This window comes from Giraffa tippelskirchi, chromosome 13, assembly GCF_054371585.1.
Source record: "Giraffa tippelskirchi isolate mGirTip1 chromosome 13, T2T-mGirTip1v1.2.pri, whole genome shotgun sequence".
NCBI lineage: Eukaryota > Metazoa > Chordata > Mammalia > Artiodactyla > Giraffidae > Giraffa > Giraffa tippelskirchi.
The window spans coordinates 96429391-96450265 of record NC_137287.1 but is presented as its reverse complement, the minus strand read 5'-3'; the positions used below and the strand labels follow the sequence as shown (position 1 = coordinate 96450265).

General features: G+C 60.8%; 1 protein-coding gene across 2 annotated transcripts; it reads right to left on the bottom strand.

The window, feature by feature from the left end:
* Nucleotides 1-5397: 5397 nt before the first annotated feature.
* CHRNA4 (cholinergic receptor nicotinic alpha 4 subunit) lies at nucleotides 5398-17834 on the bottom strand. Of its 2 annotated transcripts, XM_081557617.1 has the most exons (6): nucleotides 17759-17834; nucleotides 16176-16327; nucleotides 12785-12829; nucleotides 12590-12699; nucleotides 8128-9463; nucleotides 5398-5523 (listed from the first exon to the last, which is right to left on the bottom strand). In XM_081557617.1, exons 1-6 carry the CDS (start codon nucleotides 17832-17834, stop codon nucleotides 5398-5400), a joined length of 1845 nt encoding a protein of 614 aa, XP_081413743.1. The 2 variants fall into 2 exon arrangements, with proteins under 2 accessions (XP_081413743.1, XP_081413745.1); XM_081557619.1 differs by lacking the exon at nucleotides 17759-17834 and having other exon boundaries at nucleotides 16221-16286.
* Nucleotides 17835-20875: the final 3041 nt, after the last annotated feature.

The window sequence follows — 20875 nt, the reverse complement described above, 5'->3', positions numbered from 1 at the left end:
CGGAGGTGGCTGCTCATTGCCAGGAACTCCCCCACCCTCCCCATCCCCCACCGAGTGGAGTCCCAAATTCCCTCCCCCACGAGCCTCTCAGAGAGAAGCCACCTTTTGTCCTTGGTAGTGAGGATCCCTTCACCATGGTCCCCCTCACCCCCTTCTTCCTGTAAGGCCACTGAAGCCTCCAGGCCCTGGTACCCACAGCCCCACCCCTCCAGGGATCAGGCCCTGCTCAGGGCTCTCAGCCTTGGGGACACTGTGAGTCAGCAGGGTGGGGTGGGTTTGGAGAACGTGTCCAGCCCACCCCCAGATGCTGAGGTGACCATCCTGGGCACAGCCAGGGGCTCCCTACCTCCCTCGTAGTGGCATCTCTAGTAACATCTGGCTCACCCCCAGGTGCTCAGGCCTCATGGAACCCTGACCTGCTGGCCCCTTACCTTGCCACTGCCCAGTGCCTCTCCCCTTGACCAACCTGGGCACCAAAGCCTGTGCAGTGACCACGTTCCTTGTCTCGCCCTCCACCAGGGAAGCCTGCCAGCCATGGGCCCTGAGGCGGCACCCGCTGTGGCCCATTCAGTAGCTCTCTGAACACTAAGAAGAGTTTGGGGCAGGGCCAGTGAGGGCTCCAAGGTGACACGGGGGCAGAAGCAGGACAGGCTGGGAGGGGGAGACTGTGGAATGTTCTGGGCAGGGGCGCCCACCTGAGCAGGCTGGGCCTGGGCCTGGCCAGGCCCAACCTAGAAATGGCAGGAGGAGAGAGCAAACTGAGGACAGGCTGGGCCAGGGGTCAACCCACTGACCGTATTGGGGGTGCTTCAGGGAGGGGTCTGGGTTTTGTCCTGGGAGTGTCTGCAAGCCTCTGGGGTTCAAGCATGGGCTGCCATGACCTGGTGTCTATGTGAACAGCCTGTAGATGAGAGCACGGTGGCCATCAGCACCACCTCTGGCTAGGCTCAGAGGGCTGGAGAGAGACCAGCCGGGCCCTGGCCCTTCACAGTTTGACCTGACCGAGGGCTGACATGAAGCCTCACAGGACAGTGAAAGCCCCTCCCAAATCTCCCCTCTGCACACACACTCTTGCACCTCCCCATGTGCTCATACACACGCACTCTCACACATCCACACTCACAGCATTATTTCCAGGTTTGGGAGCCAAGGTAACCCAGGGAAAAATGACATGTGAGCCTAGCAGGACTTGGGAGAAGAAGGGGAATGTGAGTCCCCCTTTAGTCCTTTAATTTAAAATCACAGTATCTTCAAAGAGTTGGAAGGATGGGTAGTAATAACACAGAGCCAACATTAACAGGTGTGAGGAAATAGAGCATGGAAACATAAAAGGAGAAATAAAGTCAGTGAGGCAGGCTTGGTAATTACAGCCTGACCATAGACAGGCTGAGAGATCACTAGAGAGGCTACCCAGGAGGCTCGGGAAAGGATAAAATAGCAAAAGCAAGCGTTGCCTCCACACGAGGGGCTCCCAGAGGAAGCAGTGAGTCTATGAGGGGTCGGAATGTTGAAATAGATGCTTTTTAAAGATTTGAGAATTAGAGAAAGACTTAAAATCCCAGACTGAAGGGTTCAAAGGGCCAAATGGGACCAAGTTTTAAAACATGCCTTTAGATTCACTGATGCAAAAACACAGAGATGGTGGGGAAAGTCTTTAAACCCTTTTCTATAAGAGGACAAGAGCTGCTCAGCATCAGAACATGGGAGAAAATGACCTCAGAGTGTTGAAGGGAAAGGCTTGAATCTTAAACCTGGCAGAACTATTACTGAAACAAATAGGATGAAAATACATCCTGAGACCCAAGCCTAAGAAGGCAGGTCACACATCACACAGGATCCCTTTGAACCCACCTGGGGGCATTTTCAGCAGAAAGGGAAAATCATCAGCACTTAGACTCACTACACCAGAAATCCCTGGTGAGTGGGCTTCCCAGATGGTGTTAGTGGTAAAGAGCCTGCACACCAATGCAGGAGATGTAAGAGACGTGGGTTCAATCCCTGCGTTGGGAAGGTTCCCCCTGGAGGAGGGCATGGCAACCCACTCCAGTATTCTTGCCTGGAGAATCCCACGGACAGAGGAGCCTGGCAGGCTATAGTCCATAGGGTTGCAAAGAGTCAACACGACTGAAGCAACTTAGCATGCATGCAACTTAACATGCACGCACACCTGGGTGAGTAAAAACCCTAGTGATGTTTGCCGTTCACGGAACCATCACGCCCTTCCCAGACCCTCACGTCCATAGTGACCTAGAACTAGGTTCCAGGTTACTCCAGAATCCCCAAGGGGCAGCGAGGTGCTTGCTTTGTCTGGAAGTGTGAGGCCTGATGGAGACAGTTTTCATACCAACTTATCAAGCTCTTAAAGAATATATACGTGCGTGCATCCGTGCTAAGTTGCTTCAGTCATGTCCAACTCTTTCTGATCTTATGGACTGTAGCCCGCCAGTCCCCCTCTGTCCATGGGATTCTCCAGGCAAGAATACTGGAGTGGGTTGCTGTGCCCTCCTCCAAGGGATCTTCCCAGCCCAGGATCAAATCCACTTTTCTTACATTGCATTGGTAGGAGGGTTCTTTACCACTAGCACCACCTGGGAAGAACTCAAAGACTACACACTCTGTTATATTAGGGGCAGCCACCAGGAAGGAGGAAAAGATTGAACGTATGACCTTCAAGATTAGCCAACTAGATCAAGTTTTCTTCTGTGGGAGGGGACAGAACATATGCAAACAGGAAAATAAGGGAGACAGCCTAACCAGATACCGGTGGAGCAGAAATTACAGTAAGTGGTGGGGGTGTTAGCTCTTCAAAAGACTGCGTTAAAAGGCAAGATACAGCTTCCTGCTTCTAGCCCTGATGGAGTAGCTCACCCCAGACCAAAACCCGTTAAAGAGCAGGGAAAATATACAAGGAAACATTTTAGGCATTTTACTGTGGAACGGTCAGTGTTTCAACAAATGGTGCTGAAACAACCCCCCCAGGCAGGTCTGGGAGGCACCCAGGTGTCAAGTTATTACAAGACACAGAAAATGAGACACAGTCAACACTAACAGAGGGAACGGACGCCCAGAGAGACCTCCCCGCAGGCCGGTGGAGGCGACGGGGACACAGACACGTTTTAGTTTATTGGGACAGAAGAACGTGACTCAGCATGACAAACTGCCTACGGATGGAGACATGGTCATGGTGGGTGCTGACCGCACCACATCCAGTGGAAGAACAGGACAGAGAGGCTGTGAACCAGGGGCTCCACTCAGACCAAGGTCATGGTGGGGGAAGCCCCCTCCAGGGAGGAAACCAAGCACAGGCTGGAGGGGCTGGAGGGGTCTGGGGTTGAATCTAGTTGAAACTCACTGATCTGAGGGCTGAAGACCAGGTATTTTGTCGTAGGTAAATTTTATGTCAATCAAAAAAAAAAAAAAAACAAATAGCCCAAAATAGTGGTCATGGTTAATTTGGTGGGAATGTGGGTGATCCATTCTGTGTGTGGATTTTCTGACTTGTTTCTGAGTCTCAAAAAAAGGAAAATACAGCAACCAGAAACTGGGGGCTGTCCTCCTCCCTGGGGCTCCTGGCCTCTCCCAACCCAGGAAAGAACATCTGCACGTGGGCCCCAGGGCCCCCACTGCTGCCCCACGTCTGGCGCCGGATCCGCTTACGTAAGGAGGATTGGGGTGATGACATCTGAAATCTGCGTCAGGGCTGCGACCTTGGTGCCCGTCCTGCATCCTGGTGAGCTGCCAGTCTGGGCTCTCCCCTAGTGTCCTGAGATGATTGGTGCCCCAATAGCCCCCGGGGGCAGGTGCCAGTCAGATGGGGTCCTGAATGTCCAGGGGGCTGGTCTGCAGTTCACCAGTGGCCAGGTGGAGACTGTGAACTCCAGTCTCCTCTGCCAGGCGGTGGCCTCCAGCAGGACCTCTGCAGAAATGTCTTTGAACTTCACTAAATTATTCATTCAATTCTCCCAAGTTCCACGTGACCCAGGCACAGCCTGGAGGGAGACCCAGGGCTCCCACCTCCCAGCCACACCCCTGACACAAACGTTCTGGAGAGGCAGAGCTTGACCGTCATTGGAGGAAGGATTCCTTGGGCCTGCGGAGGCTCCCTCCACCCGGATGTGGCTCCTGGGGTATGGGCCACATTGTCCAGACCCCACTGGCATCTGGAGCCTGAGGGCTTGCAAGAATCCAGAGAGTGGGGGCAGCCCACCCCCACATCACCACAGGGCCAGCGTTTTCTCAGGGTCTCAGGAGATACTGTGGTGCTCCCTGGTGCTCAGCCTTCATGAGGAGGGGACACTAGGCCCCTGGGGCCATTGCCCTCCAACTTCTCCCGGCCACATCGGGCAGGGAAACCTCCATATGGTGTGAGACAGAGGCTTTGGGGCTGGGTGGGAGGCTGTGGAGGGTCCCCCCCACCCCCCCCCACCACCCCCCGTTTCTCAGCCCCTACCCTGCAAGGCACCACACTCCAGAGGGCCCCAGAGCTAGCCAGACAAGAGGTCCCCAGGGCCTCTGGAATCACCACAGCTGCCAGGTCAGGGAGGTCCTACCTGTTACTCTGCCCCAGAGGGGTCCCCTGACTGTAAGCAGAGGGTAAATCAAGGGAGGTGTTGGGTGGGGACCCCAGATCTGGGTCCCTTACACAGTCTCAGGTCCACCGGCAACCTGGGGGCATTACCAGGCCAGCAAAGTGTCTGCCCAAGACCCAAGCACCCCTGCCAGGGAGACATCTGGGCTGCCTGGGACCGAGGGTCCCTCACCTGAGGGGGACCTGCACCTGATTCTCCTCCACGGGGACCAAGTCTAACCAATCCAACCCCAAAGCTCCTCGGGTGCAAAATCTGGGCTTTGACTAATGTGCCCAGAAGAGACCAAACCCAGCCCCAGCTCAGAAACCCCCCAATCCCTGGCTTGGACCCCCCCAGACACTCAGACACCCCCTGCTTGGACCCTGCCTGTGGCAGGTGAGGGTCATGTGTTTGCTAACTCACCTCTGGGGTCAGAGAGAGCAAGCCTGAGGACCCAGGGGTACCCCAGGCTGGGATCTGTGCCTGAGTCTCGGGGATCCCACAGGGATCAAGGGCTTTGGGAGCTAAGAGGGGCTGCGGGTGGCTGAGTGGCACAGCCTGGGGATAGTCAGGGTTGCTGGGACGTTTGCTGAGAGCCATCAGCCGCACGTCCTTGCGGGAGGCCATCGTGTCACCATGCTCCGGTTAAACTTTAATAAGACAGGCAGTGACACCGCCCTGCAGACAAACAGGCATTCACCAGTCCCTCGGGCAGGTCCCCAGGGGTCAGTGGCTCCTTCCAAGGCCATCTCACAGCAGACAGAGGATGGGGGGCAATCTGGTAAGTGGCATGATCCCACTGAATTCAGGGAGTCCCGAGTCCGGGCCCCTAGATCATGCCGGCCAGCCAGGGCGGCAGGAAGAGGCCGGCGGTCCCCAGCAGGCAGACGATGATGAACACCCAGAGAAAGATGCGGTCGATGACCATGGCCACGTACTTCCAGTCCTCTTTCACCTGCAGACAGACACACATTGTCACTCCCAGCCGCCTCCCTCAGGCCTCGCCACAGCAAGAAACTTCTAGAATCTCTGTTCCTATTCTTGCCACCAAGGTCACCAAGGTTGCAGGCATACTTGTACTAAGGTAAGGGGTGCGGAGGGAATGCAGAGAAATGGCTTTAAGTCTGGGCTCAGAAACCCTGGGCTGCAGGGGTCAACGTTCTCTATGGGGGGTGGCAGCAAAGCCACCACGGGAAATGGGGTCCAGCATGGTGGCCCTACCAACTCCACCGGCCTGGCAGGCGCATGAGCTCCCAGGAGGTAGCGATGGGGACGCCTCTGAAGGAAGGCCAGGGTCCAGGCTGTGACATGGTGAAGTGTGCTCTGGGTTTTTGATAGTTGGTGGCACCGTGGGGACTACCTGGCCCCCGCATTTATTTACAGATGGAGCCAGTGAGGCCGGAATGGGCGGGCACCCACAGCCCCTCGCTGTGCAAGGCAAGGGCCAGAGCATCCTGGTAGTGGTGCAGGGGGGAGCTGACCTCCAGCAAGAAGCCCAAGGCAGAGCTCACAGCTGGCTGCCTACCTCTGCCTACCTCCTACCTCTGCCCAGGGTGGGGCTCATGGCTGGCTTCCCAAGTGGCCTGAGCCCCTCATGGTCAGTGGGTCGCTCAGGCCTGTCTCCAAAGCTCCTGAGGGCGAGGGTCACACGTGAATGCAAGCACAGCCCTGTGCTGCGAGCAGGCTCTGAGTGTGCAGCTGTTGTGTGGAGGGCTCTCCAGGGACAACGGAGGGTACCCCAGGCTCGAGGTGGGGAACATGCTGAGCCCACCACCTGCGGCCACTCCCTGGACCCGACGAGGAAGGTGACTGCACCGTCTGGGCTGCAGGGTGGACACAGAGGCCCAGAGGCAGGACAGGCCACATTACATGTCCACGCTGGGGGAGTGGGTCCCAACCCCACCTGGAGTGCCCCCAGGCAAAGCCTCAGGGAGGCCACAGGCAGGTCCTGGGTGGGCAGTTGTCGGCACTTGAGTGAGCAGAAAGGAGGGGCACCTGGGCTCAGGCCAGCTGGACCCTAGCAGGTCCCACAGGCCTGGCCAAAGGCAGGCTCAGCCTCCCGTTTTGGGGGCCTAGAGAGAGAACTTTTCACTGCTGTTTTCTGCTCTGATGTTTAAAGTAATCAGCGGCATCGTGACGGTTTTAAGCCAAAGCTGAAAGGGCCGAGTTTATTCTCAGGTAACCAGAGCAAATGGGGTCACTTGTAAGCGAGAGAGCGACAGGACCCTCTGTTCCAGGAAGCAGCCGGTGGCGCTGCCGGATCTGAGCAGGAGCAGTCTTTTCAGCCGCCCCCTCAGACGTTGAAACGCTGCTCACAAAGCTGCCCAGCCCCCATCCCAGGTCGGTTCCTCTGAAGTCGCTTTGCTTCCCAGAACCTGGGCACAATGCCGGAACCAGAACCAGGTCATGACAGCCGGGACTGCGATGCGGACGGAGAGGTCTGGGGACAAGGGGCTGGCCCTGCACTCAGAACCACTGGGCGCCTCTGAGACCCTGGTGACACTTCAAAGGTATCGATCTCTTCTCAGCAGCCCCTCAGACCCGCACGTCAGAGCTCCTCAAGAACTGGGGAACACGACGGGCCCAGAGCCAGTGTCTCCCGAGTGGAACCTTCCAGAAACCTTAGGATGACTTCACAACCCCTTGGGATTCAGAGGGCAGCTAAGAGACTGGCTCACTGTTGGGTGAGGTGGCCTAGCTACAGGACAGACACTCCCCAGGGATCATGTATGTCTGGGAAACTATCATGGGCTGTTCCCGAGGAGGCAGAGGGACAAGGAGGTAGGGGAGGGAACCGCACTGTCTTGCCTGCCCACGGGCCTGCATTCCTGCAGGAGGAAGCTAATGTGGGGCAAGGTCGCAGCCCAGGTTGAGTGGCCAGTAATGACCAAGCAGACTGAGCGGTGCCCTCCTCCACCCACCTATGTGCTCCTCTGCCCCACCCACCCAGGATCTGAACTGGGGCTCAGCCCTCAGCCAGGACCCACCCTTGCAGTCCCCGACTCCACAGGGCCCTGAATTTGACCCGTGTCTGAGCACCTGCCCTGCGCGCCCAGACCCCAGGCACCCTCTCTCTGGCTGGGCATGAGGGTGCTGGCCAGAGGGTCCTGTGTCCCAAGCCTGATTTCTCCTCTCCCCGTGCTAGGCCACAGAGGCCACTCAATCTCATCCCATCTCCTCTCAGCATCTCTCACCGCAGACCCTCCCCGGGGGGGCCCACAGCAGGGTGAGGGGCACTTGAGGTCAAGGGAGGCGCTCACCAGGTGCGGATGGTGCTGGGGGCTGCCTAACACCCCACCTGCAGGCAGGCTCCTTGGGCCCTGAAGCCCAAAGGAGACGCCAGAGGTCCACTCTGCTCCAACAGCCACTGGGCCACCACACGGGGGACCTCCTGCCCCCAAGCTGATGGAGGCTCGGGGCACAGGGAACAGCCGGGTTGGGGTCCTGGTTTCTATGTCTTTCACCAGTCACCTCCTCCTTCAAAGTGGATGGGGCGGTGGGGCCCCACGACATAGACAGAGCAACAGGTCCCCCCCAGGTGGCCGTGGTGGGGACTTACCGAGAAGTCTGTGTCTTCCGCCTTCAGGTGGTCTGCGATGTACTGGACGCCCTCCACCGCCCGTGCCAGGGCTGGCGACAGGGACAGGGGCGGCGCTCTGGTGCTGGAGGTCTTGAGTGTGGCATTTGGGGCCCCCGGCTCCTTCCTGCACTGGCATTTGCAGGGGGAGGCCTGGTCTGGGGGCAGGAGCTCAGCTGCAGGGGCCTTGGTCGGAGAGGAAGGGGAGCTATCCGCCAGGCGGCCGGCCGGTGAGGCAGCCTCCTCTCGTGGCCCGCAGTACTGGATGCTCCGGGACCGGCACCGCACGCCATCCTCCGCCACTTTGCTGGGGCTGGACACATGCTGGACACTTAGGGACCGGGTCTTAGTGAGCCCCGGGGCCCGAGTGCCAGTGGGCGGGCGGCAGGGCCCAGGAGATGGGCAGGGGCTGGCCTTCTCAGCCTCTGAAGGCTGCGGAGTTGGGACCTGGTCCGGGGGTGTTGTGCAGGCTGGCTGGGGCTTGCTGGGCTGGTCCACCCCACAGGTCAGGGACGGAGACCGAGCGGGCTCCCCCCGGGGCTCCGGCCAGAAGTGCGGAGCGCTGGCCGCCTTGTGCATGGACTCGATGAGCCTCCGGCAGTGGTCCTTGACCACGGACGGCCGCTTCATGAAGAGCAGGCGTGGCACGATGTCCAGGAAGACACGGCGGACCCAGGCAGGCATGGTGTGTGTGCGCGGGGAGCGGTGGTGCACGTTGAGCACGAAGACGGTGATGATGATGGAGAGCGTGACAAAGATCATGGTGAAGAGCAGGTACTCGCCGATGAGTGGGATGACCAGCGAGGTGGATGGGATGATCTCGGTGATGAGCAGCAGGAAGACGGTGAGCGACAGCAGCACGGAGATGCAGAGGGTGATCTTCTCGCCGCACTCAGAGGGCAGGTAGAAGACAAGCACGGTGAGGCAGGAGATTAGTAGGCAGGGGATGATGAGGTTGATGGTGTAGAAGAGCGGCAGGCGCCGGATGATGAAGGCGTAGGTGATGTCCGAGTAGATCTCCGCGCAGCACTCGTACTTGCGTGTGTTGTAGGTGCCCACGGCGTCCACGATGACCCACTCGCCGCTGTCCCAGAAGTCCAGCTGGTCCACGCGGCTGTGCATGCTCACCAGATCGATCTTGGCCTTGTCATAGGTCCAAGACCCGAACTTCATGGTGCAGTTCTGCTGGTCGAAGGGGAAGAAGGTGACGTCGATGCTGCAGGAGCTCTTGTAGATGGCTGGGGGCGTCCACTGCACCCGGCCGTCATGGAAGAGGTGGGCCTTGGTCAGGTGGGTGACAGCAAAGTCCCCGTCCGCGCTGGACGGGAGAAAGAGGTGGTGGGTGAGGCGCCCAACACCCGAGGTCCAGAGCTCTCATGCCTCTGCCCACTAAATACACCCTCACTTCACAGTGAGGCCTCGCCCGGGACCAGACAGCTCTGGGCTCATTGCTCATGGTGCCCATGTCCAGCTCATTGCTCACCTGCCCACCTTGCTATTTCCCCTACCCTTGGGGGTGACACGCCGTGGAGACTGTCTCAGCAGCCCGCACCACGCTTGACATCCATGCTTGACCGTGGTGATGACCGCAATTACTTGGGGGCTAGAAGGGCCATCCATGCCACATCAGGGGCTCCAGATGCACTAGTGGCCCCAGGGCAACACACAGAGGGCCTCGCTCCCTGCGGTCACCCTGGAGCTGGACGGAAGTCTGACCTGTCTCACCACCTTCTCCTGCTCCAGGCTGGCACTTTCTCCCCCACAGATCCCCCAAACTTAGAGGTGAGACCCCCACCCCCACTTCTTGCACAGGTGAAGATTCTGGGGCCCAACAAGGCAAAGACCAGGCCCCCAGAGGGGGATGTGGACTCCAGCCATCACATCCCAGGCCCTCGGCCCTCCTGCCTGTTCCTTGGCCTCAGGGCACCCTGTCCACAGACTTGGCAGGCAACAGAGCTAGGGGCTGCTGTCCTGGCCCAGGCCTGGGCCTCCCAGGAACAGCCACCGAAGATGCCCATGGTGAGGAGAGGGGCATGTTGATGCCATGGGAGACCTGGGGACACCTGAGAACACTGCTTGCCCCCAAAGCCAGCCACTCTCTCCTCTGCTGCTGGAAACACCCAGTCCCCAGTCCCAAGCTGTTATTGCCTGGGTCAGGAGGCCTCTCTCTCAGCCTGTTTCCCCGCAAGGTCTGAGCTGCCCACACTGACCACGTGGGGCACCCCCAGGCAGGTAAGGGAGCAGCTGTCCCAGGCGGCTCTGAAATGCTGACAGGAGACCTCCCCTCCTCCGCCACCCTCACCCCCCCACCCCTCCGCCCCGGGGACAGCCCCACAGACACTAGTCTAGTCTATGAGCCTGTGTCTTCACGCTCCTGTGCTAAGGGCACTTCCACCCCGGGCCGGCCCCTCACTCTGCATGTGGGACTCTGGGACCCAGCCACCCAGGGCAATCCCAGGAAGAAGAAGCTTTCCCAAGGGAAGTTGTCACCACCCCCACCTCCCTGCCACCCCCACCCCGCCCCCATCACTGCTCTAGGAAGTCCCACCCCTCCCCCACAGTGGGCTTCCCATGCCAGGGGACAAAGCACCCCCCAGAGGCTGGGCCAGCAACCCCGGGGGGAGCAGTCGTTGGGACAGCTTGTGGGGAAGAGGGGTCAACCCGGCTGGTCAGATTCCTGCTCTAGGCCGAAGATGCCGGCCGTCCACATGAGCCCCTCTGTCTGACAGGCCAGTGGAGGGAAGCCCCCATGGACAGCATGGCCTCACGTGCACTCCCTCCAGCCTCGAAGGGGTACCCCAAAGCTCTCAGAAAAGCCACCCTCAACCCTTCCCCTTGCCCAGCAGCCTGCGCTGACCACTTGGCCACAAGCAAGTGCACATGGGCCTGATCCCTGGAAACAGGCCTCCCCAGTGGCCATCTGGCCAACATCGCCACCAGCCCTGGGGCCCATCCGTGCCCATGCCCAACCCCCTTCAAAGAGGGCCTTGGTGCCAGCCTCCATCCCCAAGGGAAGCTAGGGGTCCAACCCGCTATCTCTGGGTCTCGGTAGGGAGTCTAGAGAGGGAATGGGCTGGGCTGCCATCCTGGGGGCTGTATGCCTCCCAGACCCACTTATTGGTCTCCGTAGGTCTCGAGCAGTCGCAGAGCACGATGCTCCCCTGGGTCCCAGAGTCCTGACACTGGTCCCTGTGTTCTGGGTCAGAGACGTTCAGGCAGATTCAGTGCTGAGTCCCCCGGGGCAGGGGCCTGGGGGAGCTGAGTGGGGACCCCGGGGGAACTTAGGGGGCCTAGAGGACTCCAGGGCTCAGGGTCTGACCTGGCAGCTTGCAGAGGGAAAACAGAGAGCCTGCCCCACCTCCCACTCTCCAAGCAGCCCCCCTTAATGCATCCCTAAAACCCTCTCCTCCACGTGCGGCCGCTCTCCCTGCTGCCATTACTGGAATCAATTAAGCTGCAAGTGGAGCCCAGTCGTTCTTAATCAAATAGCATTTGTAGGTCAGGCCCAACCCCGGGGCTCAGGAGGGCTTTTGTGCAGAAGCACCGGGGTCTGGGTGGGAGGGCAGGGGGCTGTGGGCAGGGGGACCAAGTGCTGCCATTGGCTGTGTTCGTCAGTGCTGTGGGGCCGCGGCCGCCCACAGCCTGGTTCTTCCAGCAAGGATTCAGCTCTGGGTGAGCTGGTCTGGCAATGACACAGCAGAGACAAGGGACACGGGAGGCTGTCGGGCTGCCCCGAGGTCAAGGACCCAGCCAAGGTCCCAGGAAAGGACAAGTTCAAGGAGGCCAGCCCTCTGGAGCCCCAGTCTGCCACGGCAGTGCCCATAGCCCCCTGGCCCCCCAGCACAGAAACACCCTCCAGAGATGAGATTTCAGCTCAGCTTCCACAGCCGGGACATAGCCCTGACAGAGGCTTTGTTTGCAGAGTGTGATGAGCTGGGATTTGGGGACTTTCGGTGATGTCTGTGCAGGGAGCTGTGAGCACAGATGGAGGGGCAGGGGAGGGTGGAGACAGGAAGGCTGTTCTGGGGGCTCCTTTGCCAAACCCTGTACCCCACCCTCTGCTCCAGGACTGGGTGACCAGTGTGCAGGGGCCCAACCTCCCCAGACAGGGACTGATTCTGGAACCAACTCCAGCTCGAGGGGAAACAACTGCAGGGTCTGTAGTCATCCTGGGAGGGGTTCTGACCCCTTCCTTGCCCCCCAAGAGACTGAGGCCCCAGGGCTGGCACGGGCAGGGAAGGAGCCCTCAGGTGCCCGCAGGCCACCGGACCCCCCAATCTCCTTGCCGCTTTGCTGGTCAATGGGCCTCAAACATCCTCTTTATCTCCGCCTCTGCCCTGGCTCAAGGGCTGAGCTGTCTGCCTCTTGCTCACTCTGGCTTTGGCAGAAATTCCTGGTGGGGGCGTGGCTGGACGTGGCCCCACCCACTAGGGCCCCAGCTCACTTATTGTACAGGACGATGTCTGGCCGCCAGATGAGCTCGGAGGGGATTCGGATGGAAGTCACATTCTCATAGTCAGCAGGGTCCCAGTGCAGCTTATAGTCATGCCACTCCTGCAGGAGGAAAGGAAAGAGGGGGTCAGAAGAGTGGGGTAGGGAGAGGGTGGGGAGGGGGCAGTGAGGGCTCTCTCCCACTCACCTGCTTCACCCACACATTCGTCGTCATCATCTGGTTCTTCTCGTCCTAGGGCATGAACAAGAAGAAGGCAGGTTGTGATCCCCTCTGGTTCAGGACACGTCTCTCTGCCCAAGCTTCCTTACCCACAAGGACGGGCCAGGGCCGAACATGGGGACTGGGTGACCTCAGGAGGGAGGGAGTGTCTCACCCCTGGAGGCATCCAAGCCCAGGGTGGCAGGCCCAGAGGGGACTGAGGGCCACAGGGTAATTCCCCTTGACCCTTCCGAGAAGGAAAGTGAGGACAGTGTCCAGCTGACTTTACAGGTGGCCGGGCCTGACCCCCTCCAGCTATGTAAATAAGGGTGTACGCGGTGCCCAGGGCTCCTGGCTGCTGGAGGAGCTGCCCCCTTCATCAGCAGCCCATGCTGGTCCTGTCCACCTGCATCACTCCCTCCCAGCTGGCCAGCCTGCCCCCTCCACTACCCCTGAGCCTCCCATTCAGTGGCCAAACTGCCCCTCCAGGCCCGGAGCCTCAGGATCTGGAGGTAGACAGATGAGGGGCAAGAACAGGTGAGGTGGGAGCAGGAGACCCAGCAGGCTCCTCCCCAGGTCACTGAGCGGCCACCTGCCAGGTGAGAAGGGCTGGAACACACACACCACTCACACACACACAACACACACACACACTCACACACTCCCATACAATACGTGCACGCATACACACTGACACACACATACACACTGACACACACACTCTCACACACACACATACTCATACACACACTCCCTGCTCCCTCCACCCCTCTTCCCAGCCCTCCTTGTTCACTGGACACAGGCAGTCAGGCCCCAGCACAGGCTGGAGAAGAACTCCAGGCTCTGTGCATGGATGTAGTGGTCCTCTTACCAGACCCTGAACCTCCAGGGACCATGCCGTACCCAGCCCAGGCAGAGGGCAGCTGGGCTGGGGCTGGAGGGGGCTGGCTCCTTGCAAAAGGTTTGGGGCGGGACACCTGCTGCTGATGGAGGGTATTTCTCAGAGAGCAGGGTGCCCACAGGGCCTGAGGGGCAGGGGCTGTTCCCCTGGGGAGGGTAGAGGGACTGGACACAGTCTCTGCGGCGTGGGGGAAAGGCAGTGCTTGAACTAGCCTCTCCCCACTTTCTGATGGCCCAACATTTTCCCTTGTCGGCTCTAGACCAGGGACACGCGGGTCGTCAGGACGACTGCTCAGGCCAAAGAAACCCGAGGATGGTCAAGAAGTGAAGCACCCAGTGCCCAGACCAGGGCTGGGGGCAGATGGTTATTCAAAGGCAAGGCCCAGGAGCCTCCCCTCCTGCTCCCCCAGGGGACAAGCCCTGGTTTGGCTGGGTCACGGGAGGGGACCACATCTCCTGCCACCCCAGGCACTGCCCTTGGTCCTGATCTCCCTCGGGGCCACCTGGGACAGGCCGCCAGAGGACACTGAGGATAAGCGTGACCTGAGTGGGGCGTCGACACCACTCCAACGACCTCGACCTTGGCAATGCAGTCCTGCAGCGGTGTCGCCCCCATCACGACGTCCTTGCATTCCCTCAGGGGCAGCTGGCCTGGCTCTGCCCCATTCCCCGCCCCCAGATCAAGCTTCCAGGTGCCAGGCCTGGCCTCCTTCCCCTTGTGCCCACCCCTCACACACCCCCCTTGGAGCTGTCCACCCACCCACCCCACCCATTGGAAGTGCCCTTCATACATTCGGGCACCTGAAACGTCTGTAGGCATGAACACACACACACACACACACACACACACACTGGGGCACAAACCTGTAAGCAAACACTGCATCCCTTCAAAGAGTGGGGAGGGAGGCGGCCCCTTCCACAAAAGGCCAGCACCCAGGACAGGCAAGGACATCTCATCAGCACACACGTGTGCAGGAGTGTCCTTGGCCGACTCAGCTGCAGACAGCAGGGCTGGGAGCAGCTCCTGTCCAGCCCGGTGTTGCCATGTGGCCTCTGGCAGGCCCCTCAATGGGGTCTCAGGACTGGTGTGCTCCGGCTGTCTCTCCTGGGCAAACTAGGGAGATGGAGGGGAGGAGGATGCTGCGACATGGGAATGGGGGAGATGCTGCAACATGGTGACCGGGGGACGAGAAAACCCCAGGAGCTCAAGTAGGAGGCCAGGCCACAGTGCAGCTGACCTGGAACACGAAGCCACAGCCATACTGGAAACAGTGTTTGCAAACGCAGTGGGTTGGAACCCCCACCATCCTGAGCTGCCTTCTGGCTGCACCCCAGCCAGGAGTATTTTACAGGAAGCATTTGAGGCTTGGTTCCAGGAGGCCTGAGAGCACAGGCCAGGATGGGGGACTGACCGGGTCTCTATGCTAATGGGGCGGAAGCATGGCTCCTTCTGTCAGTGTGAACGTGGCCACAGCCCCCACCCCCCACCTCCCAAAGCCCCTTGGATGTTGCCGGCTCACTCATCCCATTCCACAGGTGAGAATACCAGGGCCCCAGGGGCCACTCAACACACCTGGCATGAGCCAGAAACCAGGGCCTCCAGGCTCCGAAACTGGTGGCTCCCCCCTCACAGAGCCCACTTGGGGTTGGGGTCCTGGCAGGGGTGTGAGGTGGACATTTGGAGAGATCTACAGCCCCTGGCAGCTCTTCCTGGAACCCGAGCTGACTGGAAACCCCAGTCCAAACCCAGCCAGCCTCAGACCCCCTTGCAGCCAGCAAACCAGCTCCTGGAGGACTCCTCCAGGCCAGGCCGGAGCCCACACTCCAAGGCCCTTTGGCTGCTGCCCCAGGATGTGCAGCCAACACGCAGTTAGACCCATAGGATGGGCCCCCACCCTGAATGGATGCCCCTGCCCCTCCAGAGCCATAGCCACTCAGAGGCTGGACCTCGGCCTCCTCCCAGCAACCTCCTAGGTCCCCATCCAGGAAAGTAAACACACCTGACAAACAGCCTGTCTGACTCACCAGGTCGCCCCATTCCAGACAGGTTGGTGGTGGTGGGGCCTCCTGAGCAAGATGAAGGTCAAGAGGTACTGCCAGGGTATCACACGGCCCCACCCTGACCCACTCAGTACCAGAACTTACCCTAGACCCTGCACTGGCCCCACAGACGAGTCTCCTGCTCTCTGTCTCTGGCGGTCATAGCCCTAATCCCCTGCTGCAAATCTGGCCCTTTGAGCTTTTCCACGTGGAGAGGGAGGAAAGGGCAGGGCCTGGGGAGGCATCACATGGAACAGTCCTTGGCCCCCGAGTTGCTTAGGTGTATGTGCTGGGTTTGGGCAGGGTTGGGGCTCAAATGCAGCCTTCTCAGGTCATCCAGCCCCCTGCCCCCCAGCCCCGGGGCCATCTCGAGGCCCTGTCCCTCCCTGACACAGGTTGGCCCCGGGTTGCCAACCCCCACCCCATCCCCAGCACCTACCACATCAATGAGCTGTGCGATGGACAGGCCGAAGTGGACAAGAACCACATCCGAGATGTTGGCCACAGGCCGGGACCACTTATTATAGCCAGAGAAGAGCTTCTTCAGCAGCCGCTCCTCCGCATGAGCCCGAGTCTCTGCACAGCTGTTCACTGGGGGGACACGCGGGTGCGCGGCTCAGGGGCGGGGACGGTGGCCGTCCAGGCTGTGCCCTCGGGCCTCCTACCAGGCCGCACTCAGCACCTGGGCTCCCTTCCAGCTCCTCAAAGCACATTTCTCCCTCCTACCTCAGGACCTTTGCACCTGCTGCCCTACTTCTGTCTGCAGTTTCTTCTCTACCCCAGGGAAGGGAAGTCTTCTGAGCACTGGATCCATCACCATGAGAGGGTATCACTGATGTGATGAGTGCTGACTGGACGGCTCTGCATCAGACCGTGACTGCGGGAGAAAGGGGCTCTATCTCGAGCTACTAGCACAGTCCTGAGCACCTTGTCTCAAAGTACAAGGTAGGGGTAACCGCAGGACAAGAGGGGGCAGGCCCAGGCAGGGAGAGAAGGACGGGGAGTGAGGGTTCAACCCCTGAGGGTTTCCTGTGGCTGCAGCAACTGCAGGCGATCATCCTGGAAGATCATCCTGGATGCATGAGTGACCTGGCATCCCCAGTGACTCTGGCACCCTGCATTCCTGGATGGTCTCTCCTCAATGACCAGGTCTGGAGTGAACCTGGGGAGGGGCTTCCTCATTCAGCTCAGCCCAGTGGCCAATCTGTGGTCTGAGGGCTTCCCTGCCACTCTTGGGCACCTGTGCCGCGACCACTGCATCGTGGAGGGCATCTGAGGGCAGGACAGGAGACCCTTGCTTACCTACTTCTCTCAGCTCAGTCCTGCTCACCTGGGAGTTATGGCTGGACCCATGAGGGCATTCACAAGTACGCCTGGGGTCAGTCCTAGACCCCCAGGACCTTCACTCCCAGCCCAGAGCCCCAGCCTGGTCCCTCTGACAGTACAGTGTCACTCCTTCCTCACTGGGGAGGTCAGAGAATTAAATTCCCTCCATGTACCCCTGAAATAGCAAGGTGGCTTCCCAGGGAATGGGGAGGAGCAGGGGGCTGGAACCTCGAAGGTCCTAGTGAGCCTGTGGGGGCAGAAGGGGTTTGGGTGGGGCCCTGCCAAGGGCAGAGACCAGCCTTCTGATTCCCCAGCCCCCAGGGGTTGGGGGTGGGCAGGCATGGTGCAGCCTGCAAGGAAACTGGGCAGAATGGATAAACGGGGGAGGGCCGCACCTCTCTCCATTCAAGTTGGTGCTTCTGGGTCCAGCTCTTGAAACAGCATCTTCCCCACACCCACCTCAACCCTTTTCTTCCAATTGCCGAACAGGTTAACTCTTTCTTTGCCTGGCTCAGCCCGCGCCCTCAGGACAGTCTTTTGCGTCTAGGGGATGCGGGGGGGAGCCTCCGCGGCTGCCCCGTTGCGCTCACCCGCGGTATGGGACCGCAGCCAGGAACCTCCCTTCCTCTGGCTCCGGAGGTCCGAGGCCGCCCTGAACCGGGCGAAAGCGGGTCCTTCCAGCGCCCCGAAACTTACCAGGCAGGAGGCCGGCCCCCAGCAGCAGCAGCAACAGCGGCGGCAGCGGCGACGTCCCCGGGCCCCCGAGCTCCATGGCGCACAGAGCGGGCTCTAGATGCGGGCAGCTCCCGGCTCCGCCGCGCCCCTGCTCTGAGCTCCTCGCGCACCCAACTTCATGCCCCCCGCGCCGCGCGGGCCGCTCCGTCCGCAAGCCTCGCTCGGTCGCTCCTCCCGGAGGGCGCGGCGGCGGCTACCGGGCCGGGATCGCGGGCTGTGGGCTCAGCGGCGCGGCCCCGCCCGGACCTGCCCGCCTCCAGCCGGCGAGGAGGAGGGGGAGGAGGGACAGGAGGAGGGAGCAGGAGGGAGGGCGAGGACCGGGAGGAGAGGGGGAGGGGGATGCACCGCGAGTCGAGAGGAGGCGCGGGGGCTGAGGTCGGCCCGCGCGGTGGGCAGAGTTTCCTTTGATCTCCCAGGGCCGGGCACGTGCCCGAGCTACGAGTGGGGGCCCGGCAATCGCTGCGTGCGTCTCGGGGATCCTGGCGCGGGCTGGTTTGCCGACCACGAGACATCAACCTTCGACCTGTCCCCAGCCCCGCGCCTCCACCGCCTGCCTGGAGGGAGGACGCGCCCCAGGTTCTCCGGGCGCCAGGAGGGGCGCCCGGGCTGATGTGGTTAACTTCACCACCCCCGCTCCACTGTGCAGTTTGGAAATCACAGGTCCCTGGTCGTCTTCTCCAACCAGGCGCTCAGGACAGAATCCCCTCCATCGGCCTGTTCCCCGCGGACCGGGAAGCGTTCAGAAGAGCTTCGACGCGGCAGCCGGCCTTTCGCGGGCGAGGAGAACCCTAACTCCCCCTCCCTAGGCGAAGCCGCTTCTTGCCGCCTCCAGGTCGGGCCTGGGCGGGGATCTGCCGCCCCCGCCTCTGAACGGCCTGCGGCCGGGTGGACTGCGCCGGCGAGGGGGCAGCCCCCATCCCACGCGCAGTGGGCAGCTGCTAAGGGGCGACTGTGTAGGGTCTCGGTTGAGACCCCCGCAGAGCAGTCCGCGGCGCCCCTGGACTAGTCTTGAACTATATCGGCCGCAACGGAGATGACCGGGTGCTACGCTCGATGACCCCGCAGGGGCTCTGCCCTTAGGTGGGTCGAGGTGGCCGTCGGCTGAGCAGCAGGTTCTCAAAGGAGGGCCGGGAGGGGCCGCTTTGTGCGGCGGAGCCACAGTCTGCGGCGCGCACACCGCGCTGCTCGGCAGAAACGCGAACCCCGCAGCCATCCGTGCGCTGCTCCTGGGGATCTGCGGCCGGCTCGGGGTAGGGGGGAATCCAGCCCCCAAACCGAGACTTCGGTTTCGGTCGAGGATGAGGGCAGAGAAGGAGGGGCTGGAGCTGCCCCCGCGCTCCTCCCGCGTTGGCGCCCAGCCCTTGGGGGAACTGAATGATGGTCCCTGAGGCCCCTGGTCCCCGCCCCTCACAGACGATGCTCTGCAAGTAACAGGCTTGGTCCCAAGGTAGCAGCTTCAATCAGGGGAGGCTCCTGCCCCTCCGCATCCCCCAGCTCCTGCCCCCTTCCAGCTGGTTTCCCTGTATTCCCTCTTCTCCCTCCTTCCCATCTCCCCTCCCCCATCTCCCCTCCCCTTCCCTCATCTCCCCTCCCCTCCCCTCCCCCATCTTCCCTCTCTCTCCTCCATCTCTCCTACCCCTCCCCATTTCCCTCTCCCACCTTCCTTCCCCCTCCTCAAGCCCCCTTCCCCTCACTCTGGCCAAATGCTCTGAGGCCTCCAAGGTTCCCCACCCTGAGCAGTCTGTCTACTCTGGCTGGTGCTTACAGAGTTTTCGAAATGCCTGGTCCCGGGCAACAGCCAAACTCAACAGCGAGGGTTGCTCCCTCACCCTGTCCACGGGCTCCCTAGATGCTGGCCCAAGCCACTGAGACAGGTGGATGCAGCTCCCACAGCATCCCTATGAGGTGGGCTCTTTTGTTATCTCTGTGTCCCAGTGAGGAAATGGATGGACAGAGGGGTTGTGCCACACCCCAAGGTGATGCAGTCAGCACCAGGGTTCCTACTGGGAGGTCTGGGTCTTCACCCTGGCCTCCCCCGGCCTCAGGTATAGTGTGTCCCAAGGGTGGCCTGTGCCCTTGCAGATTGGAGCTCCCCACAGTCTGCCCTTCGAGGTGCCTGCCCTCTGGGAAGCCTCCTGGACCGTGCCCCACCAGGGCATGGCCTACCCTTGGACCCCCTGCAGACCCAGAGCCTGCTCCAGTTTGTGGCCTCTTTCCTTTCCCCCAGCCAGCTCTGCATCAGGATCCAGAAAGTTCTCTAAGGTAAAGATTTCCCCTGAACTAGGAGCTGGGGAGCAGGCCTTGGGATGGGTCACTGGGTGCAGGGGGTGAGGAGGGCAAACCTTCCTCCTTGCCTCTCTTGGACCACTCCCCCCAACTCACAATAAGCACTTGGTCACCTGAGGTTCAGACCCTGGGAACCCCCCTCACCGAGAGGGGACCAGCCCTGGTGTCTCCCTGGTGGCTCTCTGTCCATCCCTGCTTGGCGCTGTCCCAGGGCAGAAGGTTTCTTGCTCCATGACCTTTTCTTGGTGGCAGAGGCCAGCTGTGCTCCAGGTCCCTCTGAAGTCTCCTCCAACCACCTCAGCATTGCTGGGAAGCGGAGGTCAGCCTTCCCTTATCTAGCAACCTAGAAAGGTGAGGTAGGGAAGGGGTTTGTCTGTCTGATGAGATCTGGGTGCTCCTGGGAATGTTAGGTTGGAGTCAGGAGAGAGGGTGAACTGGGCCAATCTGTGAAGGCTTCCTGGAGGAAGGGGCACCCAGGAATGCAGCCCCTGGGACCGTGTATGTCCACGCATAGCTGTACACAAAGAATCACCTGGGGAGCTGGCTTAAGTTCCAGACCCTGGCAAGCCACCCTTAGAGAGGACTCAGCCTTGGCCAAGGCCCCAATCTCCATCTGCTGACAACCATTTCCAGACCACCCTGATGCAGGAGGCCTCAGAATCAGAGATGATTGGGCCCAAGGACCAGGCAGAGGGTCAGGCCAGGCCCCCACCCAGCCTGGCATCCTGGCCTGGCCCAGGTGCTAGCCTTGCCGGGGATGGGGCACATCTGAATAGGGAGCGAGGCCTGGGC